General features: G+C 41.1%; 1 protein-coding gene across 1 annotated transcript in view; it reads right to left on the bottom strand.

Moving 5' to 3' along the window:
• Positions 1 to 2,994: 2,994 nt before the first annotated feature.
• TMEM165 (transmembrane protein 165) overlaps positions 2,995 to 12,639 on the bottom strand; it is a 10,751-nt gene continuing 1,106 nt past the window's right edge. Inside the window, exons 3-8 of the mRNA XM_057366744.1 lie at positions 12,508 to 12,639; positions 10,690 to 10,915; positions 8,169 to 8,344; positions 7,377 to 7,559; positions 5,181 to 5,286; positions 2,995 to 3,914 (exon numbers count right to left, since the gene is read on the bottom strand). Of these exons, the coding sequence (XP_057222727.1) occupies positions 3,838 to 3,914; positions 5,181 to 5,286; positions 7,377 to 7,559; positions 8,169 to 8,344; positions 10,690 to 10,915; positions 12,508 to 12,639 (900 nt within the window). The 3' untranslated portion in view covers positions 2,995 to 3,837. The remainder of the gene's footprint in view (positions 3,915 to 5,180; positions 5,287 to 7,376; positions 7,560 to 8,168; positions 8,345 to 10,689; positions 10,916 to 12,507) is intronic.

Here is a 12,639-nt window from a genome sequence, read left to right as displayed (position 1 = left end):
TTAAGTGCTTGTAAAAATTAGCTGTCCAAAGGTTAGCTGCACTTCTGACTCTCAAGTATTACTTATACAAATTCCCAAAGCTTTCAGCTGTTTGAGGGTAACACTATATAATAACAAGAGCCTTATTAGCATTCATTGTGGTACACAGACTCTATCACTGTCAGACCCTTTGGCAAATACATTCTCATTTGGCAAGTTAATTTAAATAATCCCAGAGGAACACACAGCTATAGTACATGCCCCATGTCAATGGGAAATGCTACAGAAATGTAACCTGTATGTACAGTAGCTGTAACTTGCCCAGGATGCTGATTTCAGAGGCCATACACAGTCATCTCTGGAAAAATGYCATGTCAGTACAGCAAGTGCCATTACATCAGTATTTCCATTTCTCTGGAATTTAAGGATAACTCAGATTATATTAGAATGAAACCGTCTGATCCTCTTGATTCAAGATCTGATTTTTTTTTTAAATTATACAGTGTCTGGGACAAACATGGAGGTGCACTAAACTACCAACCTCTTTCTAGAAATACGTTGTAAAACTGCTCACTTGAATCTGGTTGGCAGCATTCCAGAGCCAGCCTAAGCTGGCGGGGCAGCTGAGGTGACGGACAGCCTGGGACAACGTATGGGAGCACATTCAGGGAGTACAGCCCCTCTCTCACTTCCAGTTTTCCTGACTTGGTGTCTGRTCTGAGAACAGCAAGCCCAGGCACCAGCACCCACCCAGCTGCAGGCATTACCCTAGGGAGAGCAGGCTTTTGACCTGTTCCTGTATTTCGGTTCAACACACTTCTTTGAAAAACTTCGTCCTGGCAAGATGGAAGATCAGAAGTTTACCTTAGTCTTTGCTAATTACACTTTGTCATATATAGAGTAATGAGACACACTTTATCTGTGGAATGGGAAAATAGGCACCTTTGAAAATAATCCCAAGCTTTTTTCACTGTAAACATTTCATCTGAATTGAAAATTTTCTAYCCCTGTAGAACTGACCATCACCTGCATTTGTTACCTGGAAATGAACAGTTGCTGGCAGTGTGCACTTGAAAACCTCTGCTGTGTGCAACATGCAGTCAGAGATGTAAATTCCTGCTTTAGATGCTGTGTTTGAGGTTCCTCTGGCAGCAGCTGAAAGCAGCTGCATCTCATCACAGCAGGGAGAGCTGCAGGATGGATGGGAAACCTGTGCTGGACAGTTGCYGTTTCCCATGCTGCAGATGCACTGGATTGCAGAGCCTCCCCTTCAACACTTGAGCTCTCACTGACTGCATTTCAGATTCTCCAGCTACAAAAGAACAAGCAAGTGCACAGAACTGTGGCATTCAAAACTTCAGCTGGTTACCCCATATATAAATGCCCATACACTCTCTATATTGCTTTTATCTCAAGGATCCAGTATTTTGAGACAGAACAGCAGCACACCCCTCTCCCCAGCAATGGACTAGAATGACAGGAAGTCTGATGAAAACTGCTAAAATCCCAGCCCCTGAACCAGCCAGCAGCTGGTTGGGTTCAATTCYTTTGAGACACTGGAGGGAGGGATAAAGGCAAGTCTACTGGAAACTGCACAGCAGACACAGCACTAAGAATGTCACTGGATCCCTCCACTATCCTCAACAGTTCTTACATCCCAGCTTGATCCTTTAAATTGGGAAAAATTCCAACAGCCACTCGACAACATTAAATCACTGTAACTACTGGCAAATACTAGGGCACCTTTCCAAGCTTTTACTAAAATTTCATGAGCTAATTTTATGCTAGACTTCCAATAAGTCAATGTTAAAGTGCTTTAAAAAAAAAAATAGATGTAAAAGCTACTCAAGCAGCACTATTGAAACATACTCCTACCTGCCTAGCTGGCCTTAGAGAGCAAGTCAAATACACTGCTGTGACTGGGCAAAAGTAGTCCGTAGTCCTTGGCACCTGTAAATTTGTAATAATAAAATACAGATGTGGAAGTTGCAGAGATTTGTTGTGCAACTTCATGCTTGTTGCTACAACCTCTTGAAGAGCTTCATTTTTCTGTTGATCCTGTCTATGATCCTAACTGGTTTTGTATCAAAAACAGCATTAAGCAGCACACAAACTTTGAGAAGCTTCTACAATTAGAGCATGGCCAACTGGTTTGGCTTTTTGGATTTTGAGAAAAAAAAACCTCAGCGTCTTTTCCCAATTACATTTCTATTCCTAAAAAGAAAAAAAACAGGTGGCACCACAGTTACCTGTATGAATGTCCAGCAGCACCACTTCTGATTAACACAAGCAGTTATCCCACAAACAAGTTTAGGCTCTTCTCTTTTCAGATCCCTGTTCCTGCCCTGTTTTAACATGATCTCTGCAATAAATGCACTCCCTGCAGGCATTGAAACTCATCATGGACAGAGTGCTGGGTCCTCAGACTGGGAAAGAAGAGGCTACAGATTTTGGCTACAAAGTCTGGTTTAAAAGAAAACAAAAACAACAAAAAAAACCTTTAAAACAACCCAAAAAAATCTCATCACCAAACCAGTGCAGTTCCTTTCGGCCAAGACATGTAGAACACTGTGCACGCCTGGCATTGCACTGCTTAGGTCTTAAGAGTTTGAGAAATGGGGCATTAAGGGGTTTTCTAGGAAGAGAAACCTAAGAGAAGGATTAAGGGCTGCTGTGTTTGTGATCTACAAATGGAATGGTCAGATCTGTAATGATCCATAGTACTCCAGCTTCAAAAAAGGGCAGATTCATAATATTAGAAACCATGTCCTCTATCTTCCAAGACTGCTACAAGTTAGTGGGTTATATACGCGCAAAGTCTGGACACCACGGAAGAGCAGAGATAAACATGTATTTCTGCAACCCATGTATCTTCAGTGCTCAACATTCTCAAAGTCTTTATAACATTGGCATTCATCAGTAACCAAAATAAATTTAGTAGTACATAATCACTAGGTAAACCTTTGTGGCAGGAATTAGGGGAGCCATTAAAAACAATACTGAAAGTAACACAAATGGAGACACTATGTTTTATTAATACTCCTCCAGATTACATTTCTATTCCTAAAAAGAAAAATCAGGAATACATCTAAACCTAAGAATTCCATTACTGCTCAATCCTGGGAAGAGAACATGGTTAAGTAGGATCACTTTATTACTTTCTGTATACCCTAATATTTGAAAATTTTAAAAAAGTCAAATAATACTAGCTCCATCCAGATTGCATATTGAACACAGTAGGTTGTTAATCACCCCACATCAATTTCCTGATAAAAATCCCTGATTAAGAAGTTTTCCCTCTAAATTAAGTTTATAACATCTCTGTTGGCTGGCTCAGCCACTGGATGCCATAGGAACTGCTCCCAGGTTTCTTCTTGCTTAGATTATCCAGCCTCAGGCACTCYATGGAACCACCATCTCTGGAGGTGGGAGCCAGCAGTTTTCTCTTTAACACCTTCTGCTGAGGAACAAGACACTGTCTGCTTTGAGAGGCCTGAAGAATCAGCTCTTGCAGAAACAGGGAAGGCAGTTGTGGATAACGGAGGAAGAAGAGAGGAATTCTCAATACTTAGGAAAGTAGATCCTTGAACTCAGCTGAGCCAGGTCCAGCAAGCGAGAAAACCACTCAAATCCCACCACAGGAGCAGGAACCACAGCACAAACAAACCAGACAATAAGCAGATCTCCACTGCAGAAGCTGTCCAAAAATGATCGGTCCGATGAATCATCTGCTATAAAAAGTTCAGTGTCTCATCTTCAGCACTTGTTTAACTAGAATTCTGTACATTATATACAAAAATGCACAAGGATAACTGCTTGATGCTTCCAATCCTTGTTTTTTTACAGCAATGGAAAACTTTAAAAACCAGAGTCTGGACTTATAAATAGTGCAGAAAATGCAAATGCTAAGAAGACAATACCTCCTATGATTGTCACTGAAAAAGAAAACACAAGCAGAAGTTAGAAACACAAAGAAGAAATTAGATATCAAAAAAGTAATTATCCTTCATGACACATTACAGATTTTTTTTGTCTGATTCCCAAATGACCTTACTTAAAAATTTATGCTACAAGCAGTGGATGTTGTTTCCAGCTCAGCATGGGGATGCCCATATGCCAACCCACTATCTAACTGTATCTCCAAGAATATATCCTGGCCCATAGAGGGAAGCTTCATTTTACTCATTACTTGAGCTAGTATAAAACTAAGTTAACACCTGCTGTTGAGTATTTGGCTGCATGACACAAAATAGGATAGAATATTCTCACACTGCAGCAAGCTATCAATTAAGACTGACATATAACTAGCAATTTTTGGACATTTTAGGCAACTGTATTGAAAGAAACACTATCAAAAACATTAAATGCTTGCAATGGCCACAATCTGCTAGAGGCTGGGACAGAATCCTGGGAAAGCACCACTGTATGTTCTCCAACTCTTTAAACAAACTAACATGCTAGAAGGATCTTTGATTTAATCTAAGGCTATTCCTGTGGCTCAAGATCCACACTGTGCTTGGAGCATATGAGCATTGTTAGATTAGCATTTTGTCACCAATCTCCTCAGCAAACAAACACAACAGAGTGCATGTTTCACTTTCAGCAGTGAAGCTGGTTATTTACCACCTCTGCAACTACAGAAGAAGTATTCTGAATGAACATTTATAGGAAGCATCTTCACAGGATTATTCTTGGGAGCAAGAAATCTCACCACATCATAGGACTGACAGTGGAAGCAAGCTGGAACCCAAGCTAAGGAAAAACAAACAACCCAACGTAACCTTACTGGTCCTGCCTGTTGCAGTTAGCAGGTAAGATAAAAAAMCCCACATTTATGCCATACAGAGTAGCTTTCAAACCTATTATATGGCTGGCATAAGTTATTAGCATGCAGTTCTCTTGCTCACCTGGCAGTCTAGACTCAGAATTGCAACACAATTGCCATTATCCACTGTCAAACAATAAATACTGACCAAATAGTGTATTTTCTTCCTCTGGTCTCCTAAAAGGGGCAGCTAATAGTGAAGAAAAACAAGGTGGCATGTAGGACAGACTCAAAAAACCCTAAAAAATCCAAACCAAACCACTAGTTTTTATGGGTTTTCCAAGTTYTGAGAAACACTGTTTCCAAGCATGCAGCCCTTTCCACCACAAATATCACCAGCATTACTTTTTTTTGGTTGGAGTGAGTTTTCACTTACCAGTCCTAACAGAAATTTTTTGTGCTATCATTCTCCCTCCAATAACTGCTAAACCAGTGCATAGGCAATGTCCCACTGTTCCTCCTACTGCCACACCATAAGGGTCCTAAAGAGGGAAAAATAAAAGCACAAAGGGATAAATCAGCACTGTTGAAAWCCCATTAGTCCTACAACAACCTTGGACCCATGCTCTGATTCCCTGCTTGCAGACTGCCAAGCATGGAGATACTGTCTGGTGATTCCTCTGTTCTACTATTCAGCACTGTCTGAAAGACCAGTAACAGTGTTCATCAGTTGGTGAGACACACCTAAATCAAAGACTAAGATAGGGGCATATAGCATGTTCCAGCCAAGCAGCATCTTTAAGTTGTTAAATAAAGATCCAGAAATTGTTCCATTAAGTTAAACCCATAAGCAACCTCTAGAGGGAAGGTGGCAGCTGCTGAGAAACACAATATGCATCAGCTGGAAGAACACCAATCTGTCTATAAAGAAAGAGGAAATTAAGTCCTTGAACTACAAATGAAAGCTTTCAGTAGCTAAAACATTCCAAATTCTTTGCCCTTCTTTACATACTTGTGCTCTACACTCTGCCCCCCTCCATCATCCAAAGAGGGAAGCATGAAAAATCTTGAGTCCAGAGGATAATAAACTGTTTTATAATTTACTGTCAACAACAGCTTTCCACATCACTGTAACAAGCAGCTCCTCAATGTGCAAACAACTGTACTACCTAGAGAGGTTTCTCAGATCTCCTTAGAAATTACAGTTAAGGACAGCATATGTCCCCTGCTCATCTCTATGTGACACTTTCAGGTCCAAAAAGAAAAGCTGCTGCCATCACCCAAGGAATGCATGAAATCTCAAAGAGGCAAACAGCTAAACTGTTTAAGAAATTCTGTGGTTTGAAGACAACACTTACTGCCCAAAAGAACCAAAACCACAACCTCGTGAGAAAAGGTGACGAGCATCAAGGAACTGACAGAYTGGAAAGCACCAAGAAGTGCAGAAAGAAGCAAGGCTGGGCCAGCAGAACAAACCTGTCCCCAGGATCAGGATACAAAATTCCTGGCTATCCCTACAGTCAGCAATTACCTATAAAGCTCTCACTGGCAGAAGGTGGATCTCATCCCCCCCATTCCATCATAATCATTCACTGATTTTGAAAGACAATATCAAGATATCTTTCAATTTATTTTTTGTGGTATTTGTTTGGTAGCACTCCTATGAACACTTCATACTCTACAGGTATGGCAGCCCACAGGCTTTAAMTGCAATGCTCAGCACTTCACAAATCAGACCAAAGAGTCTGACAGACACTTCCTAAGGGGACACTTAGAAAATGCAAACTAGAAGTCAAGAATCCCCTGTAAAAGATGCCTAGCATATTGGGCAGAGGCTGTAGTGCTTCCTTTTTTTCCAAGATGGCATGTAACTGCCTGAACAATGAGATCACCCTCTCCTGCTGTTAATGCTAAACATCTTCCCTACACTGTAATAGAGACAAGAGGCTCCTGCAGATTACAGTCTCCTTYATTACATAGCCCTGATTTATCTCTAGGGAATGTCTGAAAGTGCACCTAAAAGAAGCASGAGTCCTAGGGAAAAAAAAAGTAAATTATCTCAATGAAAGAGCAAGCTGCTTATGTTTATTAAAAGCTTGACTATAAGCCTTTGTCTTCCTTTATATATAATAGTTATATATGCTCTAATCATCACAATGATCATCACAATTTAATTTACAGCATTACTTAGTGTCYAGCAGTTTAGTTTATTGTCCTTCTATACACTGTACCACCTTAACCCACATTTTAACAAGAGGTATCTGAGGTCTCTTACTACTAATTTTAAACTTGACAGAATTAAAGTATCTTTTAAAGTTACTGAGTTAAAACTGAATGACCACACAGAGCAAAGGAACCTGTTCTGTAACATCTCTCAACACTGTAACAAAACAGCTGCACAATATAAAGCAACTATATTATATCAGAAATGCCAGTGCAGTCCCAATCATGTAACAATAGTTTTAATAACACACAGAGCTTCAGTGCATTTATTGTCAGGTCTTGACATTGATAAGGCATATCAAGACAGCAGGTGTGAAGCTGGTACCTCCTGCAAGAGTATTTTGTCTCTCACCTCCCTATGGGCAACCCAAAGAGGGCACAAGAATAACAGGGATTCTGCAACACTCACCTCTCTGGCAGCCAGGACTATGGTTGTTAATTGGGAACGATCACCCCATTCTGCTAAAAATGTTAAAGTAAAAGCTTGAACAAAGATTGGAGAAATAAAATGTAGCCACTTCTTCTGAGGTATAGTAGTGCTTGGCCCAGATTCCACATCTCCTGGTCCATTTAACAGTTTAGTCCTCTGAAGCTATGGAGGTCAAGGGGAAAAAAAAACAAAAAATAACCATAAAATTTAAAATGTCATCTAAACAACCTAAAGAAAACACTTAACAATAAAGCTACACATTTAGTTTCTAGAATGTTATTAGCCACTGACCGCTGCATTATCAACATATAATTTATAGTCACCATTACAAAAAAATTGCTAAGTATGTGCACACACGTATGTATGTGGAAATATACATACATACATATATAGCTGTAATCAGCTCTAACCTCCGATTATTGTACATTTTGTACTGCTTACAAATAAAGTGTATGACCATAAAAACAAATAAAAGTAGAGCCATGAATAAACTRTTGATGTCCTCTCTGCTAGCAATGTATTAAAAACACCTCAAAAACACCCATGCTAAGCAGAAGATCCCTTTGCTCCTAAGCCAGGCTTGCCACAGAACTAGAATTCCCTGCTGAAAGCGCCTCCAGGGGCCATTTCTGTCCCATCTACCACACATTTTCTGTGTTAGATTAGCAATCACGGACACAGCTGAATATCCCAAACATGACAATGCTGTTCTGCAAATTCACAGCTGTAACTSTTCCACCAGCTGTAACTAACAGACATTTTATAACTTACTTCCTCATCTTTTTTTTTAATTTCAGCTTGAACTTCCTCCAGCTCTTCCTGACCCTCATCTGGACTCATTTTCAAGCCTTCCCGAAGCATTCGGATGCCAAAGATTGCAAACAGTGCCGTTGACACATAGTATGTGTACACACGAGGAATAACCGTGGTGGCATAGCCAAACAAAACTGAAAAGAAAACAAATGTGTCAGTTAAAAAAATAAGCATGAGGATCATAATTGCTTTTCTCACATGTAACAAATGCTTGCTAGCAAAGTCTACAATCCAAACATCCACTGATTAATAAATACCACACCTTTTGTTRGTTTTGTATAATTTTCTAAATTTTTGGAAGATAACACACTAGAAGCTCCAATCATTACTGATCATGCCAGAGACTGAAGTCCACTAAGATGCAGACAATGCACTCCAGCCAAAGTTGAGGTGCTGCTGTTCGTGAGAGCCAATCCAAACAACGTTATCTTTCCCATCAATGTCTATGCAAGTCCTGCCCTTCTCCATGCACACCATGAAATTACCATCTGTAGTCACAGTGTACCCCAGTTAATTCCATTTACATTTTGGATAGCATCTCTTTCCAATTTCATTTATCAGATAAAGTTAGAATAAGATTTTCAGCAAGTTATATCTACCGGGCATATCTACAAATCATCCAGCTGGGTGAACCCGTGCCTGTCCTCCCTTGCCAAGCGCACATTCCCTTGTCCCCATATTCCCCACAAAGACACACTGTGACCAACTTTGTTCTTTCGGTGTTTCAAAGGCAGATCTCACTTAAAGACTGGAAAGCAAGCTCCATAGTGCATATTTTAGAGGTATTGAAGGTGGCTACACTAAGCCAAAACTTGTTCTTAAATAAGAAATATGTATACAGGAAAGAATACTTCTTTTTCACAAAATAAGACCATTTAGCATGTTTTGACAGAAAAAGGCCTATATAAATAGGAAGACAYTGAAACGCCACACCTTATATTCAAGGTTTCTTGGACCATGCACTTAAAAGAGTTTCTGTTGCTTTACTCCACATGCCATTAGCTAAAAGGAAACATATTTGTGTATGTTGTACTTTCTTGTACACACGTTCTTAGGTGAAAAGTTACGACATAATCTGCACTAGAAATAATTCTGTACTGCCATTGCCAGGAGAATGAGACCAAAATCAGTCAGTCTTATTACTCATAAACACAGCACATACATACATGAATAGCAGTACTATTTGCACAGCTAAATAAACCTGGAGCTAAACTAAACTTCTTTAAAAATACTGAAAATACTACAGTAAAACAATGCAAGAAAGCTACACAGAAAAACTATCTTTTTCTTAGTATTTCTTACATACATAACCATAGATATAATGAAATAATCAGAATGMTAAGATAGTTTATTTTGTCAAGCACAGCTTAAAAAAATATCCCAAGTAGGTTACTGGTAACTAGTGAGTTTAAGTAAGCATGTCTTCATGAAATAGAGATGGCCAAACCCCCCAGGAATTTCCAAACTCAGCTTATATAAAACAAGGGCAAGACATAGGAGAAGGAAAGGGTGAGAGCAAGAGAGAACCTAACAATAAAACACATTCCTTTCTGGAAAGGGAAGAAATAATTGGAAACCTCTCAACTGGAGGATAAAGGCAGAAAAGGAAGCTTTTCTGATGAGAAAGCATCAAAAAAGATTTGAAAAAAGACTTAGAAAAAGAGAGCCTTAATGGTCAGGAGAAATTACACACAATGCAAGTGGAAACTGCTCCAACTAAAACTGCAATAATCACAACAGTGTACACAGCAATAGCTACACACCTAAAACCCATTCACAGAAACACCTGCCAAGCAGCTGAGTCAGTGAACTGGCTGTCTCCAGTGTGTATAAGCTAATCACCACTATTTCCAGTATTTCTGAAATGGGCATGGTTAGAAACGAGCACACAAACTCATTGCTGCATCTGATGTAACTAAAGGCTGTTCCAGTTCCAACCACAGCTAYGTAAGTGCCCATAGCTACAGGTTCCTCAAGTGCCACCTGATACCTTACTTCCCGCTCCCTCCCCTCCATCTTCCACTTATGCAGCTCCCAGCACAAATCCAAACAGCTACGTGTGCAGCAATACAAGTCAGATGAGGAAAATATGTGGCATCATACAAAGAATCTTTTGCCTTAGGAGGAAATCCAGAAGCCACTCCCACATTCTCCGTAGGTACACTAATTTAACAGGAGCAAAAAACAAAAAAGGCAACCAGTGGTCCAAAAATCAAAGGAAGTGCTTAGGCTCTCCATCTCACTCCCCTTTCTTAAACTCCTATTAAGGCCTAGGGAACACAAAGACTTCATYAGAGGCAAGAGCCTAAATATTCAATCTGAGAGTCCATGCTCTGCAGGAAAAGCTTCATACTGTCCTCAAAACACCAAACTGCATATATGTACTACCTGCATTCCAAATGCAGTWAAGGTTTTTTGATCAATACATACCTGTCACTTCTTAAGAGGTGAAACAAAAAGGAAAAAAACCAGTGCTAACCTGACAAACATGTCATCAGTCCCAGGGCAAGCATAGCACCAGCCAGTACAGTCAGACGGTTGTAGCGCATGGCCATGATGGCTGCGATGAAGAAGGTCTTGTCCCCCAGTTCTGATACGATGATGACTGATATAGCAGCCACAAATGCATGAATAAAGCCCAAATTAGTCTTGTCAGCTGACTCTTCACTGACAATGTGAACGGGAGCAACTAGTGAGGACCCTTTCTGTAAGAAAAATTGGGGAGAGACAAAACAAAACAAATGCTAAACACTCATCAATTAGGGTTGAATACACACAAGTATAGAGCCTTATATTTCTCCTATCACACCATACTGTGTAGTGACATTTTAAGTAGATACATCTCTCGTGCTCCTTACTGATCGTTAACTAGCTCTTGGTAGTTAACTGATCGTTAACTACCTCAGTGCCAGTTAGGCACTCYGCAAGACAATTAGATTTTACTGATTGTTAAAACATTGCTTCACCATGCACACTAAACATGAGAGAACCATTACAACAAAACATGGTCAGCTCAGGCCTAATACTGCTATCTTTAAAATCCCCACCTACGTTATGACTTTAACCTTAACCAATTTTTTCATACAAACATTAATAAGTGCTTCAAATTAAAACCGGGTGACTGTGATACGTTAGGAAAATAAAACTGTTAAAAAATGGTCAGGATCATGAGCTTCCCTTGCAAAATCTTTGCCTCTCAGATACATAAAAATTCTATAGATTCATAGAATGGGTTGGGAGGGACTTCAACAATCATCTAGTTTTACATCCCCTGCAATGGGCAGGTACATCTTTCACTAGACCAGATTGCTCAGAGCTCCATCCAACCTGGCTTTGAACACACTCAAGGATGGGGCATCCACAATTTCTCKGGGCAACTAGTACCAGTACCTCACCACTCCAACATGAAAGAATTTCTCCCAGATAACTAACTACATTTCTCCTCTTTCACTTTGAGCCCAAGCCAAATTTTGTGCAAGTTTTGATCAGCTTTTTCTGCACTTGCTCTGTGTTTGTTGAAAACTAACTTTGAGACATTCCAGTGGCAAAACTAGACCAGCACACTCCCGTTCCCACTCACCCACCGAAGTGTTTACATCTACACACAGTAGAGTATCTACGATCAAAAGAGAGGCCCAGGATCTATGTCGGTGTTCAAATCCTTGACCAGGGATGGCTGAGAAAGCTTGTTCCAGCACATCCACCAGCAGAGACAGCCCACAGCATGTTTTGACACGACAGCTTCCCAGCATTCCACTTTCAGCAGGGCTCCAAGTTTTTTGGTGTTGATATTTAGAAGCTCCCACGCTCTGTGTGACACACTGTGACTTCCCAGAGCTCCTTCACCTTTTGCAGCACTCTGTTTTTTTGCTTTGGGTATGTGACACCTGGCATGCTCGACGTACTACACCAAGTCACATGCCAGTAATTTTTCCATCCCTCTGTGTGATCAGCGGCACCCTCACCGAGAACACTGTTCAACAAGTTTTAACGCAAAAGAATTTATATTAAATTTTGAGGGAGAAAAAACCTGGCAGGTCTGGAATAACAATAAAGCCTGCCCTCAAATGCTTCTACCAGGGKAAAGAGAGCACTGACCCTTTTTTCCAGGTCGGACTTAGATGTCCCTCTTTTAGCAGAAAAAGGGGAGGATGCGGCGGCCCTGCAGCCCTCATTTTCCTGCTAACAGCGTGGAATTTCGGAGCCCCGCTGCCCTCCGGCCGGCGCGGAGCGGCGCGGCGAGCGCTACCGCGGGGGGCACAGCRCGGGCAGCCGGCGCGGCCCGTCCCCGCCTCACCTCAGCCCGCGGTTCCGCTCCCTGCGCCGCCGGAGGTGGCGGCGGCGGCTCCTTCCTCCTGCCGGGCTCTTCCTCGGGAGCGGCGCGGAGCCGCGGCGGGGCCGCCAGCAGCAGCACGGCCGCCAGCAGCAG

This window comes from Malurus melanocephalus, unplaced genomic scaffold, assembly GCF_030028575.1.
Source record: "Malurus melanocephalus ecotype Western Australia unplaced genomic scaffold, MMel_1.1 scaffold_71, whole genome shotgun sequence".
Lineage (NCBI taxonomy): Eukaryota > Metazoa > Chordata > Aves > Passeriformes > Maluridae > Malurus > Malurus melanocephalus.
This window is presented reverse-complemented; position numbering and strand designations above follow the sequence as displayed.